This window comes from Protobothrops mucrosquamatus, unplaced genomic scaffold (genome assembly GCF_001527695.2).
Source record: "Protobothrops mucrosquamatus isolate PMUCROS unplaced genomic scaffold, P.Mucros_1.0 scaffold198, whole genome shotgun sequence".
NCBI classification, from domain to species: Eukaryota; Metazoa; Chordata; class Lepidosauria; order Squamata; family Viperidae; genus Protobothrops; species Protobothrops mucrosquamatus.
Window position 1 is genome coordinate 24464 of NW_015386554.1, and position 19278 is coordinate 43741.

General features: G+C 40.0%; 1 protein-coding gene across 1 annotated transcript in view; it reads right to left on the bottom strand.

The window, feature by feature from the left end:
• The window catches only part of CORO2A (coronin 2A), a 70169-nt gene that overhangs the window by 10262 nt on the left and 40629 nt on the right, over nucleotides 1–19278 (bottom strand). Inside the window, exons 2-5 of the mRNA XM_015813814.1 lie at nucleotides 7217–7417; nucleotides 4187–4303; nucleotides 2936–3085; nucleotides 1712–1891 (exon numbers count right to left, since the gene is read on the bottom strand). Of these exons, the coding sequence (XP_015669300.1) occupies nucleotides 1712–1891; nucleotides 2936–3085; nucleotides 4187–4303; nucleotides 7217–7417 (648 nt within the window). The remainder of the gene's footprint in view (nucleotides 1–1711; nucleotides 1892–2935; nucleotides 3086–4186; nucleotides 4304–7216; nucleotides 7418–19278) is intronic.

The following is a 19278-nucleotide window of genomic DNA, read 5'->3' on the forward strand; positions in this document are numbered from 1 at the left end:
TTTACAATGCCTTGGTAAGGCCACACTTGGAATACTGCATCCAGTTTTGGTCACCGCGATGTAAAAAAGATGTTGAGACTCTAGAAAGAGTACAGAGAAGAGCAACAAAGATGATTAGGGGACTGGAGGCTAAAGCATATAAGGAACGGCTGCTGGAATTGGGTATGTCTAGTTTAATGAAGAGAAGGACGAGGGGGGATATGATAGCAGTGTTCCAATATCTCAGGGGCTGCCATAAAGAAGAGGGAGTCAAGCTATTTTCCAAAGCGCCTGAAGGCAGGACGAGAAGCAATGGGTGGAAACTAATCAAGGAGAGAAGCAACCTAGAACTAAAGAGAAACTTCCTGACAGTGAGAACAATTAACCAGTGGAACAACCTGCCTCCAGAAGCGGTGAATGCTCCAACACTGGAAGTTTTTAAGAAGAGACTGGACAGCCATTTGTCCAAAATGGTGTAGGGTTTCCTGCCTGAGCAGGGGGTTGGACTAGATGACCTTCAAGGTTCCTTCCAACTTTACTATTATTATTAACTCCCAGAATTCCTCAGCCAGCAAAGCTGGCTGAGGAATTCTATGAGTTGAAGTCCACAAGTCTTAAAGTTGCCACGGTTGAAGACCCCTGTTCTACACCATTTAATTATCAGAACAGGACAGAGATCCATGAGTCAGATAACAGATCAGCTCAAGTGCGTTACTCTGCTGCAATTAATTTTACTTTTGATGGCTTCCAATTAATACCTGAAAATCATACTCAAAGCAAATATGATTGATCCTGGGATCTTCTCTATGCATAACGTAAGTTCCTTCCTATAGATAGAAGGCTGAGAGGAAGCATTTGAAAACATTTCAGAAGTAAAGCAGTGATAGTGAAAATTAAACCCTGGAGAGATAAGAACTGAAAGGAATCCTTAAGACTCAGTAGTGGAGCAATTGAATGGGGCAACAGGGTTTCTGATAGAACAACTTTTTAGTTGGCCAGCATTTTTTAAAAAAATAACATTGCCTGAATTATTGATGCTGATGTAAAATAATGGGTCCAATCCAAAGACATTTATTGGAGAAGAGTCACTTTATTGGTGAGATGAGTGACATATTAATCCAATAAATAAATATTAAACTACCATTATATTTTGCAGTCTAAAGATCTAGCAACATTTGGACAGCATTTATAAGAAGATCGGCAGATGAGGTTTTTTCTTGGATGGTACAGATTGATGTGAGTAGACGGCAAAATTGTACATAGAAAGTCTTGTTAACATGCATGACTAATGTTTCTTAGCAATGGGGAATAGAAATCATATCAACAAATAACAAGTGGATCGCCTGCAAAGATCTTTGGAAATTAAGATGAGGCTACAGGACTCCCTGCATTTTTTCTCTAATATAGTTTGAAATAAGTCAAGGGAAGAATTTCAACTCAAACTCTGGATTCTTAGGAAGTGGTTTTTAGAAGTCCTTCCCATCTTTAGAACACGACAAGGCTGCATATTTGGGTTTGTTTGACTGTATTTCTCCAAATACTGTAAATCTGGTCCAGAGCCAGTCCTTGCAACAAGATAGCCTGCTTCTAACAATGCTACTTTGGATAAAGAGGCAATTCTCCTTCTGCCTAAAACCAATCCATAGGTCCCACCTACAAACAGCAGCCTCCTTTCTTATTAGTAAGAACCAGCCTTACTGTTCATGCCAATCATTCTCCCCAACCAACTTGCCTGAAAGATGGTTCCTGCTCGTGGATCAATGATCCTTATTTTCCTGTCCCTGCAGACTGTGGCTAAGAGGCTGCCATCCGTGTTGAATGACATCGAGAGGATGACATCTGTATGGAAGCCGATTGTCTTCACTGGCATCTGAATTGTATGTTCTTTGGTGTCAAGGTTCCAGATCATGACCTTTGACAAAAGTACAGGGATCAGAGAATATTTTCTGAACGTTCCATCCACTGGGCAAACAGACTATAAAAGAACCATGCAGCAACTATGCCCCAAGTGTGATGCAGCAACAAATACTATCTCATTCAATGCAAGCCCACATCACTCTGTGGATCTACAGTAGAAGCTCAAGATCTGACACCATGGCTGAGTGGAGACGGATGAGAAAGGGAGTGCTTAAAATAATTGGAGCAAAAGTTTAATTCTATACTAGTGTAGGTAATCTGCATAGGCAATGTCCGAATCAAATCAAATCTTGAAAACGGTCACAGACCAGCATATAGACAGTGTCAATTTCTACGATATATCACAAATGCTGTGATTTCAAAGGAAAGAAATGACCCAAAGAATGGCTTTTTCTCTTACTTGCAATTTTTAGTTTGTCAGAGCATGCACAGTCTTATTGCACTGAGATAACCCAGGAATAAATACAGTAAACAGTGGTCTATATTAAATGGTGGTTTATCTTACTATCTACAATATCATACACCAGGAACAATATACATACACGTGTTAATACAGCAAACTGCAACACACAGCAGTTACAGCAGGAAACAGACGAGAGAGAGATACTCCAGCAAAAGCCGTCCCTTTTATACTCGGGCTCTTAAAGGGACACAGACCCTGCTGAATCATTCCTATCATTGCATCATTCACCTTACATTACATCAGCTCGTTAGCCTTTAAATCATTACCCTGACATAGTTCATAGATTTAGTTTGCAGATGTTGTAAGGAAGACTATTGTTTATTTAATTAGATTTTGGCACTGTCTGACTCCAAAAACACTTAGCATTCAAGATGTAAAGTGACTGGGTTAATTTTACCTGGCCAATTTACACTTTATCACCACTGAAGATTGAAATAAATAACTGGAATGGAATTCTTCTACTGTGGCATATATGCTCCTTCTCCTCCATCCCCCAAGTTTCCTTCACAAGACTCTCATGAAGAAGCCTAGCAGTGTTTCAGGGTTGAAATGAATGCTCCTAAGGTCTCAACTCACTTTGTAATCATAACCAGTGCTGAAGAGGATGTTACTTGCAGTTGGGTGCCATTCGATAAGCCCCACTCTTCTGGAATGGCCAAGAAGGTCCTTCTGGGCATCTATGATGCTTTTTGTTAGCAAGTGCTGGGGGATATTCCAGACCTTAACCTACGAGACAGAAGGCTCCATTAACCCAGATTATCTCATTCAATGCAGCAGCATTCAAGAGCAATAGCATGAAAGACCAATATTAATCAACTGCTAAGCCTGCAGAAATGGAAAGATGATTAGCAAGGAAGGGAAGGGGACAGGAGACATTCTTGTGCCTCCCCACCTTCATCCTGTCTGAGTCCTTTGACTGTTATTTCATGTTCAACTACACACAGGATTACCAATATGAAAAGGAGAAGGGTTCCTCTGCACAGCAGAAGGTAGCATTGGCATCCATCAAAATGAAAGAGGGCACTTATTTACTCTTAGTCCCTGCATTTCTGGGTGGATGGGAGAGAGAACATGTATCATACATGTTTTCATTCCCAAAAGAAATAGTCTCTTCACTCGCAGTTCTTTTTTCCAAAGCATGTCATTTAGCCACTCAACAACCAGAAGCGACAGAGTACACAAAGACATCAGTCTCGCTCAAGGGCACCTATGAACCTGATTTGCAAACTTCTAAATCCAAAACTAGAACGTTACTTGGGGAGTTTACAGCTCTCTTTTGAAAGCTCTTGAAAAAAATGACAATGTTAGAACCAATGCAGGTGTGACATGGTTCAATCTGTTAACCATCTGCAGCATTAAGATGGAGAATCTGGCACATGGATCCTGCACCATTTCATTTTCAGAGTTAAAAGTGATAACAGGGGCATCTGTGGGGGTGGAATACGGAGGCAAATGGTGAATTGCAATGTAAGGTTTGTCCCTTTTGAACATGCAATATGACATCACACACACATATGCAGGGGCAGAGCTTGCACTGCAATGTCACAATACTCATTGGACATCCTACCCAAACTTTTAGGAGTCCATGGATGCTGCTAAGTGATAATTTGTCCTAGGAACATCTGGTTAGGTTAACTCCACAGTTTACAACCCTGGTTAAAAATCCATGGGTATGACAGAGACTGAGCTATCCAACTGTAAAGACATAACTAAATGTAATAACAAACAAGAAAAGGACATTTGAGAGGTTGTACTCCTGATTTTGTTCATTAAGAAATGAGGCTGTATTGTGCCTGATTCAGGCAAAGGTTCATAACTCTGACTTACTGTGGTATCTTCCGAACATGATGCTATTACAAAGTCATCAAAAGGGTTCCATTTGATGTCTAATACATTTCCTTTATGCCCACAGATGCGAGGGTAATGTGGGTCAAGTTTTCCTGTCTAAAAACAAATGGAAAAGTTTAATTCTACAATGAGAAGCTCTCTGAAAAGGCTTACTTATTATTATTGTTGTTGCTGTTGTTGTTGTTAAAACTTCTATCTATCTATTATAAAAGGCCACACTGCTTGGATCCACACATGTACAAACAGATATATTATGACATCCTATGTTCTTGGGAAGAACCTAATGCCTTCGAAGGCAAAAGCCAGCTGAAGAGCTAGCAAGTATGATTTCCCATTGTTGTGTATATAATAACAATAATACTAATACAATAAAGCTGAACTTTCCATAGCATGCATGTTTGTGGTCTCCATTGCTTGGATCAAAAGCTGCCTGATTTTTAATTTGTCTTCCCTTTATTTAAATATCAAATGCTTTATTTTCTAATACATAATTCATCTTAGCGTTACCAATCATATATGTGCTTGGTCAAATAGTTCTTGGTTAACAACTATTGGTTTAACAACCATTCAAAGTTACAAAGACACTGAAAAGGGAGATAGATAGCTCTCTTGTTACAAAGAGAAGCTTCTATTTATAGCACCTGGGAGAGAGTCTTGTCTTGTCTTGTACCCAGGCCATGAAATATACTCTTTTGGATATGCATCTGGACCCTACTGTTGCAGGGCTTAGAAAATCTGCAAAGATGCATCTGGGTCCCCAGGTTTTTAATCAGGTATTTTTAGTCTTATAAAATGATTGGTATAACTAATTAAAAGTGAGGCTTAAAATTCTTTTTGGTACCGATAATTTTATTTTTCATTTAAAACGGTTTATGTTTTGTTTTCATATTTTGGTCACCACCTTAAAAGTGCTTGCCAAAGCAGAAAATTAAGGTATATATAATGTAAGGAAATAAGAAGAAAAAATAATAGCTTCAGTGTAAACATAACACACAGGGAACATAGGACGAGCCCTTTATCGAACTGTGGCAGAGCCAGGCCAATATGGAGTCGTACAGATGTAACAGCATAGATTAGAGGAAGGGAGGGGGGGGCAGAAGCAAAAAGCAAACTCTGCATGTCTTATGCTAGCTTCCTTACAGTTCATGGTAATTAAAGGAGTCATTCCCCAAGAGGAGGCTGTGAGAGGAATACTAGCACACTGTAAAACAAATTAATTATATAATGCAAGGCTGCCATCTAGCCAAGTCAATTCCAATTAAGTCTCTATCATAACCTCAGCACTAAAGGCTAGAGCTATATGCAAACTTTATGCCTCTTTTTTTGAGTTATTTATGCAGAACACACACAGGTTGTGTCATATTTATTTATTTATTTATATTGGATTTTTATCCCACCTTTATCACATTATAAGTCACTCAAGGCAGCAAACATAGGTAATACTCCTTCCTTTCTCTTTCTATTTTCGCCACAACAATAAACCTGTGAGGTGAAGTTCCACTAAATGCTGCCCAAACATGTCCCAGGGACAGTTTTGTTCTGTTATATCTTTATGATGTTGCCTTTGTCTTATTCCAGCCTTTACCTGAGGCAGCTTAAACTCGGAATGGGACAACTCGCTCCGGACGGCTAGCCGAGGCCGACTTACCCCGCTCTGGCAGGCTAGCCCCATGGCCAACTTGCTATGACCAACTCACCAGGGGGCCATCTCGCCAAGGGACAATTCAATGCAGGATAACTCAAGAGAGAGAGAAGTGAATTGCAGCAGGCCTTGTCTTGCTTTAGGTTTGAATGTTATCAAGTTAGAAGTCCTCAAGGCTAGGGTAAACCAGACCATGGAGCCCCAGGGGTCCAGCAGTCAAGGCATGCGCTAAGTCGGCCAAGCCATGGAGCAAGAATGGTACACCTAGGTAGTCTGTGTGGATCCAGGCCGAGGGTGTGGTTGTTTGTGAGAGGGGGCCTGCCGCCAATGCTGTTTCTGCCTGGTGCATCTGGTGAAAGGGCTAGCCACTCTGCTGAAATACAGGTACACAGGGCTGGAAGGGGAAGCGATGGGCTTGGGGTTTTTTGGTAGCTTCGTTTTAAAAGGGTCACAGATTCTTCTGGGGCTATTTACTCAGTCAGAAAGAATTGCTAATCAGTCCAGTGGCATTTTCCTGGCCGGTTCATGAAGGATTCCTTGGGGATTCCTGGGATCAGCCCGTCGCTTCTTTTTTCGTCTTCCCCGGTGGATCTGATTTTTCTCTCCCCCATGGCCCCTTTCTCCCCTCTCTCGATTTTTGTTACCCACCAAGAAGCTTAAGTCAAAGCCACAGAATACAGAATGGGAAACATTTCCTGCTTTGTTCCTTTGAAAAAGAAAAAAGACTCTGCTACATGCTGCACCCCTCTTTATTTTACTCGAGTACAAACAGCTATTTTACTGTAAGCTACATATCTGTCTTGGTTTGGGTGAATCAAATTGTGCGCGTATGCACACACACCTTTGAGTCAGTGTGGATTCACGATGAGTGGCAAGACAAGTCCCTGCAGTTTCCTTGGTAAGATTTTCAAAAGTAATTTGCCATTGTCTCCTTCTTAGGGCTGAGAGAGAATGAATGGCCCAAAGTCAACCAGCTGGCTTTGTGTCTAAAGTCGGATTAGAACTCACAGTCTCGGTTTCCAACTTGGTGTCTTAACCACTAAACCAAACAGTGATCTACATTCTAAACCAATGCTGTTTGGCTTCCTTTCTGACAAACAGTAATTTGAAATGGTCATTAAATAATGGTTGTAAGTAAAAACAACTACCTGTAAATGAACCCACTGTTTGTGTATCAACTCATGGAGTTACTGGAAGCAATATTGCTATTTTTCAAGTCACCATTCAGGGCAAAAACAAAGCCCTCCTTGAAAGCGAGTTACCAATTTGGGCTTTATCAACATTTGGCCTCATATATGTCTTTATCCACCCCATTCACACGCACATTGATAAGCCAATTATATAGGACAGGCTTTGGAGGTACCTACGTGGCTGATTGGTATAACAACAAAGGCTCCTCCACCTGCACATTCTGTCACCACGGCAATAAAACGAGGATTGACAGCACAAAACTGGTTGTCGTAGACACTCTGGGTGATGGGCACGTTGTCATAGCAGTTCTCCTTACTGGCGGCCTTGCCATAAACGTGGCGGAATTTAGAACTCCGGTACTGAGGATTCCATGACATCTGCAAGGCAGAAAGAGAATACAAGCATGAAGCTTAAAGACTCTTGAATTTTCCATATTCTTGCCAGAGGTCTCCAAACTTGGCTGAGGAATTCTGGGAGTTGAAGCCCACAAATCTTAAAGTTGCCAAGTTCGGAGATCCCTGCTCTTGATCTACAGTTAAAGTTAACTTCCAACTATTGCTGTGGAAGTTCTGGCAAATTTGAGACCGCCTAAGGGGAGCTTGACTGCATGGAATATCCTACAAATGGCACTGGCTGAGCTGGACTAGTTTCCCAATCGTTAATCAATAAGGTCACTTAATGTAAGATCTTGGGAAAGATTCATGAGGAAGATCTCCCTAAGAAACCCAGAACCTTTTAGTATTGAAAAGTCATTGATGAAATATTAATCCAGGGGTCTTCAAACTTGGCCCTTTTATGACTTGTGGACTTCAACTCCCAGAATTCCTCAGCCAGCGTGCCTGGCTGAAGAATTCTGGGAGTTGACGTCCACGAGTCATAAAAGGGGCAAGTTTGAAGACCCCTGGATTAATCTGTGCTTTTGACAAGACAATTTTAATGTGAAGATCTTTTTTATGCAGCCAATACCAATCAACCCTCGGGCAGCTGTATTAGAAACAACTGAATTGCTCAACAGGCACCATGCCAAAGAGTCCCATATATCTCACATTTATTTTGACCCAGTTTGTTGAGCAAGTCACAGTGGCCTGGTCCATAAGCCATCGACTGTGGCTTATAAATCTGTTTTGTAGTTGGATTCAGCCACTGTATAATAGCAAAATCAAACAAATCGTATGACAGATTACTGCCTTGTGTGAATTCAGGAACATATAATGCTGCAAAAACAAACCAGGAAGCTGCAAAGAATGTTAAGGTTGCTGCCAGATCCTGGGGGGCAGGGAGGAGAGGCAATACTGTATGGTAGGAATACATACCACAATATCTTGCTATTATTTATTATTTATTTATTTAAAATATCAAAGCATACTGGGACTTGAAAAGGCCAAGTCCTGTATGAAGCACAGCTTCAGGCTAAATTCTAACATCCTTTTAAATCCATTTTTTTAATATACTATAACTGGTAATGCCCTAGGTGATTTATTTACAGATTGTTTTAAAAAAGAGGGAAAGAATTAACTCAGCAATCAGATTTCCTGGTACTAAAAGGAGAAGAGATGATTATCTCTCTTTAAAGACATAGGTTATTGGCTCCAGGATATGTTGACATAGTTCCCTTCATTAATTCAGCACATATTTTTCGTAGGTTTACACTCCCAAGGTTTGTAAGAATGCATTATGTTTTCTATATAAGGTTTCACCAATTACTTTCAACTATGAAGCACTAAAAGAAAAAGAAAAAATACCCTTAAGTTCAGCTTGACTCCATGTGATTATTTATTTTATTTACTTCTTTATCCTACTTCTATGCCATCCATCACACTTGTGTGACTCTGGGTGATTTACAGATAGATTACAATGAGACATCCATGCCACCTTTCAGCAATGGTTTGGAACAATCTTCTGACATGCTTTTACTGACTCCCCATAACCTTGCAATTCCCTTGTACTCTCCATTTCAAATAACTAATTAAGATCAACCTTACTTAGCTTCTTCAGGCATAAATCCTACAGATTTCAGCAGTTTTCCAAATCCCAATGATTAGAATACAAATAATCTTGTAATTAAGGTTTATTGGATCTTATTCATAAAGCTACTATAGAAATTCCAGACACTTTCCTTTTTAAAAGTTATTTCCAATAGCACTTAAAGCAACCCTTCCTCTTGTATTAAATCAATACCAAACCCTATATTTTAACGACCTACCTTCAGATTTCTGATGTGAACTGATATCCCTTCCCCATACTTGTTATTTCACCACCTCAACACATCATCTATGCTAGAAAAAAAAACTTGTAAGTAGCTACGTGTTCACAGAGTCACCTCCAGGACATGTTTAAAAAAAATACCTTCAAGCTATTAGTACTCAATGTATGACAAATGGAAATAGGCAAGCATAGCTAGACTGACAACTGCCTTTATTTCTTTGCTTCTTTTTTTGGGATATTAGCACCATTTATGAATTTTTCTAGCACATTGTAACTGGGAGGACATTGTCATGGAAAGCAGGACAGTCTGGGAATGACACGGGATCCTGTGTCCATCCTTTGTAGCAGAAGAATAAGGCTTCCTTCTTCTGCCCATCAGTGCACCATCCTCAGGGCATCTTAATAACCATCAAAGACAAGACTTTCATTCAAGATGTTCATTTCCCCTGGTTTCCCAAGACACAGAGCGGTTAATAAAAACACACATGACAGTCATGCTGGCCTATCCCAACCACCATATGTTTGTCATCAGGTTGAAGATGGTCTTGTATGAGCTGGGAAATAAATCTGGGAAGTTCACTCTTCCTGCATTCGCTCAAATGGACCTTCGCCCTTTAAAGCTGTTCACTAATTGCTTCTTCTTCTTCTTTTTTTTGCACAACGGGCAACAGAAATGGGAAAAGGCGCATTACAGATTTACATGTCAAAACTGCCAAGAGAAAATTATGTTCAGGTTGCTCTTTCCATCCTTTCTGCTCAACCTTTCTTCTGCTGCTTCATCACTGTTATCATCATAACAGTAGTAGAAATTTGAAGGTGTGGAGGTGTCTTTTCGATCTGCACAAAAAACCCATCCAACCCATTCAACCCAATCATGGTAGGTTAACAAAGACCAAAAAGTTTGGTTTTGGTTTTCCAATATGAGAGTTACAAATGAGGCAGATGTTTAGCACATCACAAAGCATAATAACTGGAGGAAGTGGGGAAGGGAGAGCCTATTCTGAACTGCTGTCTTCTAAAGTCTAACAGCAACATAGAGAAATGCTTGTAGCATAGAGAACAGTTATTAAATACAGGAAATTGCCAGTCAAGCCAGGGTTGCAAATAATAGCAGGCAAGTGAAGAGAAAGAGTGATTTCTACCTATACTTTCAATGTGAATCTGTGTGTAGACATGTTGGCCTATCTATCTGTCTGTCCACACAGGGCATTTTTTATATCTCTAACTGCACCTTTATTGGCTAATAGTTGGTAAAGTTTCTTCATGCAATGTTGCCAGTCAGTGAGCACACCCTACCTGCTAAGTGTGTAACAACCTGTTTTATTCCTTGGCAACTCTGGGTAAGTCAGTAGAAAACCTCCAAACTTCTCATTTTCCTGGAGAGCTGCCATATACAACTGCAGGTCTAATTTGACAGGTCACAAGTTGAATAAGCCAACATTAGGCTGATGCGACTACATATCTCCAGAATCATAACAAAAACAGTACCTGGCAAGGATGCTTACCTTTCACTGACTTGATCTCAGCTCACAATCACTTTAATCTTTCTACCGCCTGCATAGGTTGCATTCTGCCACCCTCATGAAAGCAAAAATGCGGGGTGGTTCAAAAAACAAAACAAATGAAGCAATGAAAACAATCCTGACAGAAATGAGTCAGCCATGCCCACTGGCTACACACGTATCCTCTCAGCCTGTGCCTCCATCCACTATGTCCAAAGCAAACAAATTACTGAAGCTGAAACTTCATTTGTTGGGGTGTGGCCAGAGCTGCCTCCTTACCATCAGCTGAATAAACTCATTTTGCAGTCTTGGCATGTCTACCTGTGACCTCAGGGTATCGATGACCTACCCTGTTTGATTAACCTTCTTGAGGGCAGCAGCCAAAGTCCAAATGTATCTCCAAGGGCTTTTATTAAACAGATTTCTCTTTATGACAGGCACATGCTAATGCTAAACCACTTTCTTCTTCATTATATTCTTCTTTCTCCATCATTCTCTCTCTTTCTCTTCCAGTACAGCCCTAGGTAAAAGCAGAAGGTGGATCAAATTACAAGGTGGACAAAAAACCAGCTGAGTTCTTGAGGCTGTATCTTTGTTTCACAGTACATCACAACATAACAGAATAACAGAGTTGGAAGGGACCTTGGAGATCTAGTCCAACCCCCTGCTCAGGCAGGGGGACAGATTACTGTCCAATCTCTTCTTAAAGACTTCCAGTGTTGGAGCATTCACAACTTCTGGAGGTAGATTGTTCCACTGGTTAATTGTTCTAAATTTCTCCTTAGTTCTAGGTTGCTTCTCTGCTTAATTAATTTCCACCCATTGCTTCTTGTTCTGCCTTCGGTTGCTTTGGAGAATAGCTTGACTCCTCTTCTTTATGACAACTCTTGAGATATTGGAACACTGCTATCATGTCATCCCTAGTCCTTCATTAAACTAGACATACCCATTTCCACCAACCGTTCTTTATGTTTTAGCCTCCAGTCCCCTAATCATCTTCGTTGCTTTTCTCTGTAGTCTTTCTAGAGTCTCAACATCTTTTTTACATCGTGGTGACCAAAACTGGATGCAGTATTCCAAGGCATTATAAAGAGGTATTAACACTTCACGTGATCTTGACTCTATTCCTAAATATACCCATATGCTTAAAGTCTCAGAAGACACTTTGGATTCTCCTGCATTACTAGACTTAGAGGTCAAAACACAGCTAACAAATTAAATTCTGGAGCATTCCAGAATATATTTTGAACTAAAAGACACATACTATATGAAATAAAGTTATGTGACCTATTAAAACACAATTCAAGACTGTCAACTAGGTGTCTTACCAGAAATTCTCCACAGCTCCTATTTCCTTTGACGTATTGCTCTTCAAACTAGCAGGGCATTGAAATATACAAATTAGCAAGTACCCAATTGAAGCAGGGCTGTGTTCAGAGAGGGCAGGGGTGGACAATTAATTTTCTCAAGGAGACACATGAGAAACTGGGACTATTGTGGAGAGTCGAACCCTAGGATTATAATGGTGTATAGGCACTCATGCATGCACATAGGTAAATTGGAAAAAAACCAGGCGCCTTCAAAATAAAAGCAATGCAATTGTATTATGTGTATGATGTATATTTATTTACATTTGATTTCTAATTTCTAATTGATCTCAGTTAGGCTGGACAGGGACAGCCAAAGGGCTGGATGTGGCCAGGAGGCTGTAAAATGCTCAGATCTGAGGTAGGGTGTGTATATTGGACAAATGTTTCAAGTATGACATAGAATAACATCTTTAGGAGAGATCTTCTAGATATGTATGATGTGATCCCCATTCTGAAAGAACACATGCATAATCTATCTCCCCATTCAAGCCTATTGTTTTCAAAGTGCTTCCTTTATAATCTGTTACCTGTCCAATATCTCCCATTTTTTCCGCACATAGCACAGCAGAAGACACCCCCCCCCAATATTGTTCAATCATTCTCTTCTGCTCGCCATCCATTTGATACAATTTCTAATTTCAGGGTGACTATGAGAATATCAAATGGTAATTATAATATGATAAATATTTATTTATAAGTTTTTTAAAAAACAACAACACCAAACTGTTTTAATTGTTTAAACTATTCTCAATGTGGACCAAAAACAGTTCTAACAACTCTCTTGTGTCCAGCTTAGCGATTAAAGAGACTTAAAACAACAAGGCAGGAAGTCTCTGGATAAAATATCAGTCATGAACTCATTAACGTGGGCAATCACCTCTATCTGTAGCTTTCTGATGATTCTGAGAACAAGTAGGTAGAATAGTTTCACCAGATGCTCAGGTTTGAGTGAGCATCAAGTGCTTCCAGCAAATGCTAAGATCTGCACTTCAGCAAATACCTAACTCCAGAAATGAGGAAGTAAGAGACCCAAAAATGCTCTTCTGAATCTTTGCCAGCAGGCCAGCTTGCACACAATATAGATTGCTAATGGACCTCAAAGATTGTAAAAGGAAGGAATCTTTGGAGGTTAAATGTTGCATTGTGCCTGGAAATTAATGAATACAAATCTTAATCCTTCATCTGTAATTTGAAGACACTTGCTCCTTTTATAAAAAAATTTCAAAGATTATAGTGATTATGTTACAAGTAAGGCTGATGTTCCTAAGAAGCTCATTAAAAATTCCTTCATGAGAAAATGAGAACAACAACACTGCTCTGAAGTAGTGTGTTACCACAACAAATCTTCTATAGACCACAGTATTGTGGTGAGGCGGAAGTAAGACCCTCTACTCTTAAGCCACTGTTATGCATGAATAATATGGATATGCCAAAATCTGTCCTAATATTCTCTGAAATGCCCAGTGATTTCTCACAATAGAAGGATGTTGGATATGCAAATAGCTTCATGTAAAACATGGCTGTCATAACCTGGCTGGATTAAAATAACCACAAGATTTGACTGCAAAACTCAAGAACAGCTCCCAAATAAATAGCCATGAAAAGCAAGGGTTTTGTGTAATTCCTGTTGCCACATAGTGGTCTTCCGGATTTTTGCAGCTCAAATACAACCTTTACTGACACTCTAATTTTTTTTTATAAACAGATCCTAGATTATCTAACCTTGCGCACTGCGTAACCTAAAAAAAAGCAAGCCTCTGCTTGTGGACTCTTCCACAAGATGCTGGTTTGGCTTCAGAACAAGATATTTTAAACGCTGACAGCAAGCCAATTCTCTACTTCTGTGGAGAGGCAGACGGTCTGATACTAACATAGGGCTATTTCCCCAGAATTGAGATTGTGCCTTGACATAGTTGTTATTGAAAACCATTCTCAGTGCTTTCTTTTCTTAAGGCACATCCGCAGCAGAGAAAAAATGTGTATGTAGGACTTACAAAATGAGACATTCATGAAAACAAGACAAAAGGACTTGCCAATAATCAGCAGATGCTGGTAATCAGTGCAATGTACAGGCAGAACAGATCGATTTTCTTTTCTTAGCCTTTTATATCACTATCTCATATAGCCTCCAATAAATACTATTAGATTCATCATCTTAACGGGGGGGGGGGGGAGAATGGNGGGGGGGGGGGGGTGTGGTTAGGATTTTTTCTTCATAGCAAAACCTGCTTATGTAACCACTCTCTTAGAGGCAATGCAGTGAAATAACTGCAAGATTCAATATTGCCAGAAGAATATTTCCATTGGCTGACAAATGCCCTCTCCTGGTCAAAACTATCATTTGCAAAAACAGTCTTTAAAAATACACGCAACCTGGGTTTTGGGAAGTAGGAAGCCACTGCTGTCTCAGTATTATCGTGAAATAAAAGATGCACAGAGTTGGAATGGCACCCAAATTACGCCACAGGCATCTTCAAACTAAGCTGTTAGCAGAACAGTATCAGTTGCAAAACAACTGCACTATCTTAGAATTCCAAAATTTATAAAATGGCCTTTTTCCTTCTCCTGACAAATTCATACAGTCCCTTGCTAGGCTGATTCAGTCCCAAAGCCCAGCTGGAGATGGGAGATGGGAAAGCTTTTAATCACAAAATATCAGGAATGACGTTCCAATTCTAGCTACAAAATACTTGAGAGAGAGACAAGGACCATTTTAAATAACACAGTAGAGTGACAGAAGTTAGGAATTTTATCTGAGTAATATCTAATTAAAAATAAGCACTATTTTCCTATGATAGATAGAAATGCGTGTGTCCTTAAACACAGAACTTCCTTATTAAAAAAATGGGACAGAACAAGAATTTTATTTTATTTTTCATTTCAAAGTCGACTGGATTCACATGGAAAACAGCCAATCACATCTAACACTGTCTTATTCGCCTCACATATGGATCCACATCCCGTTTCATATCTAGATATGAAGCCAGTGCTAAAAGAATGAATGGAGACTGCGAGGTATTCACAATATGGCTGTTTTTCTTAAAGCCTCCACAGCAGACTTTAAATGGATGGGACTTTTAAGAAGTAATGCAACCTTTCTTTGCTTAAAGCATTGTCACTGAGTTGAGATCCTTTGTTATAGCTGAGTTCCAATGCTTGTAATATAGGAGTGAAACAGATTCAGCTTATCCTCATGTTGTAGTTACATGTTGCAAACCTCTGTATATGTCTCCTGCTTGCTCTGTAGGGACTGGAAGCCAAATTGTCCTTCTGAACAGAAGATGTAGCTGCAGTACTTCAGAAGAGAAGTTTTAAAATATTTGTAGCATTCAAGACAATGAATTAAATCTTTCTGCTGGTGCTTAAAGAATCGAGCATATGATTCCTTGCTGAATTCACGGCTGAAGCATACTACTGTACTGGCTAGGATGAAAAAAATGTAATTTGCGTTTATTTTATTCAAATGGAGGCAATGTCAGGTTCTTCCTGTCAGATACTTTGGAGATCTCTGTATGGTTTCCTGTAGTACCACTGAACTGTACACAACCTTTTTGGTGAACTTTCTTTAGACCTTCCACTTCATCAATGTGGGCACTTTCCAGATGTGTGGTTGGGAATTCTGGATCTTAAAACCCATGCATCTGTTGGGCCCAAGACTATCCTAGATCTGATGGTCCCAAGACTTTTTCCTCCTAGATTGGTCTCTGCATCTTCCTGGCCACAGAGAAGTAGATTTTCAGAATTCTTATTTCCACTGGAAATTCTAAAAAGAGATATGACTATATCTATTCTTTGGTTTGCTCCATGTTTCTGCTCTGGCCCCAATTTGGTCTTGGAGGCAACTACTGGATTATCCATTGTTTCTGGCTTTGATATTGGTTCATCTCAACATACTGCCAATTGCCCAGAGACTCCAAGAGTTATTGGGCAACATTTGAGATTCAATTCTGCCCAAGGTTCCACGGACAGCCTGGATTTTACAATCTCTATTACCTCTACAACAGGAGTCTTCAAACCTGCCCCTTTTATAACTTGTGGACTTCAACTCCCAGAATTCTTCAGCCAGCGTGCCTGGCTGAGGAATTCTGAAAGTTGAAGTCCACAAGTCATAAAAGGGCCATGTTTGAAGACCCCTGCTCTACGTGGTAGTGAAGCCATCCCATAAATATGAAGTAATACCTACTAGGAACCATCCTGTGGAGAAAATAACAGGTCTAAGAGCTTTCCCTAATCTAATGATCCCTATAATTCCCAGAATCCTCAGGTCAGTTGAAGGGAAAGTTAACATTAGAAGATCCTAATTGCATCAGACCATCCACCAGAGATCTCCTGCCGGTAACAGCCAGTCACATGTTTACAGAAAGGAAGAAGGTACCAGACTGTCTCATTATGGACCAGTTTGTTTTGTCTGCCAGGTTTTGATGAAATGTAAGATCATGAAAGAGGGAGAAAAAAAGTTTACCTCTGTTTCTCAAACCATTCCTGAATGGATCGGCTTCTACATGCAAGATCTCCTCTTACCTTCGCAAAAGTATCTATTGCAGCTTTATCTACTTTTCATCACATTGGATGCACATTTCTCATGAACTAAGAGAATATACTTTTAGAAAGGATATTCACTGCCTAATTAATTTACCTTAAATTAACAAAATGAAACCCTGAGAGAAAGTACTACAGGTAGTCCTCAACTTACAACCACAACTGGGGTCAGAATTTCCACTGCTAAGCAAGGTGCTTGTTAAGTGAGTTGTGCCCAATTTTACAGCTTTTGCCATGGCTGTTAAGCAAATTACTGCAATTTTTAAGTGAAGCATATGGTTATTAAGTGATTAAGTGGGCTTCCCCCACTGACTTTACTTGTCAGAAGATGTTTGGAAAGGTCACAAAGGTGATCTCACACAATCTTGGGATGCTGCAACTCTTATAACTACATGCCAGTTAACAAGTGCCTGAATTTTGATCATGGGGATGCTGCAACGGTTTATAAGTGGGACGATTGGCTGTAAGTCACTTTTTTCAGTGCCATTGTAACTTCAAGTTATCACTAAACAGATAGTTTTGAGGACTATTTGTACTATAGGACAGGGGTCCCCAACCCCCGGTCCGTGGACCAGTACCGGGCTGTGGCATGCCAGCAATCAGTCTGCACAAACAAACAAAGCCCCATCCGCGAGATGCAGGCAGCACACAAAGCCACACCCTCTCTGGTCTGTGGAAAAACCTTTCTCCACGTAACCAGTCCCTGGTGCCCAAAAGGTTGGGAACCTCTGCTATAGGAAATATAAGTCATAAAATAAAACAAACCGATATTTTGGGAAATAAAATAGCAAGTGCACAGATCACCTTTTGTATCTTTGTTTTTGCAAGAATATGTACCGATATTATTTTTCTGGGTTGGCTTGAGTTTGAAGTAGGGAAAGTGCTTGATGAAGTGGGGAAAGGGTCTGCACAATGCACTGAGAGGGAGCTCCCTTTTCTTTCATCTCGAGTCATCCTCTACCTCACCAACCCGCCAGCTGGGTTATTTGGGGGCAAAAAATTTCCTTCTCCCAGAAGACTGGCAGACGGGCCTCCCCACTCACTTGAATTAGATGGGGAAACTGGCAGACCGCCTGTCAATGTCATCCCAGATTCCCAGTAGTGGTACAGTAAATAATGCAAAGAAATGGCAGTGCTGGCAGTCATGGCTGTACCCAGGAGCCTCTCATGGAGTATGCAAAATAACACTGCCCCCCTCCCAAAGCAATAACAACAGAAGAAAGCAGCCATGCAAAAACCCTGTTGGCAAAAACAAAACCACTAATGCACTCTTGGAACAGAACCAGCAATACATTTCCTTCCCAGTTTCAACACATCAGCAGCCCGCTCCTTTTTTTCACTGCAATAATCCAATCAAGAAGTCACTAAGGAAAGAGCGACTACGGGCACAACTCCCAGACCAGTGTACTTTGTATCTAAAGAGCCCATATAATTTAATGTCTGTATGGCACTTTGTGAAGGGTGGGTCAGGCACAGAACTAGCTAATCCCTCTAAGAAACCAAGTATCTGGTTTCCCTTACATCTCAAGTCAAACTATCTAGGGAGGATAGTTCCTCCTAGTCAGAGAGGAAGAGGTGTGCCTTCAGCAGTCTAACCAGGCCAACTGGAGCTTAGCAGATGCCAGTTCTGACCACTTTTGTCACCAAGATCAAATCATTTGCATGCCAAGACATTTGATAAGAGAAGTTGGAAAACACCCCTTTAAACACCCTTATTCTTCTTCTAAGGAAGAATTTAGGCTGCCTTTGTAGTGGGCAGAGATAAGACAAAGGCCTATTATGAAGATAAGCAGTATAAAAAAATCTTAGTGCTATTGCTATGCCTTCTAAAAATGATTAGCGAGGTATTTTCATGAAGCACTTAACAGGATGTTAGGGTGGTGGGATTCAAGCAGAAACGTTCCTAGAGGAAGGACTGAGACAAGAGCTCTTTCCCTGCAAACCACTATTTTGGATCTTCAACTTTTTAAATGTTTAAATTTGCTACAATAAACTGGCAGTTTTGTCAACTCATCCTCGTTAAGAACAGCATTTCCCAACCTCATGCTCTTCCGTTCTCCTGAGAGTTCAGTTCCTCATGTTCTCCATGCAGATGGCTGGAAATTCTGGAATTTGAGTTTCCTAGCCCAACTAGGGGGCACTAAGCTGAAGATGCACAACCTTTTTGTGTAAATAAAGGAAAGGAACAAAGGGAAAGTTTTCAACTTTTTGAATGTTTTTCTTAGATTGAAAAGTTTGAACAGACCCGTCTTTTTAATACTGGTCTCATAAGCTCATCTTCTTTCCATTTTGGACATATTTAAAATAGAGCAGGATAGAGTAGGATAGGATAGGATAGGATAGGATAGGATAATAATAATAATAATAAACTTTATTACGGTCATAGACCAGCAATAGCCATCACTTTTTACAATATATTAAATAATAATAATAATAATAATAATAGTAAAAATAGTACTAACATTAATAGTAAATAATAACATCCCTGTTAAGAAAATACATGTTCTCAAAATGTTAGGGTCACTCCCTAGTTTACGTGAGTGGATAGCCGATTAATGTGTGAGTAAATATAATGTTCCAAACATTATTAGAGATATCTCCTGAAAATTGGCACAAATTGAC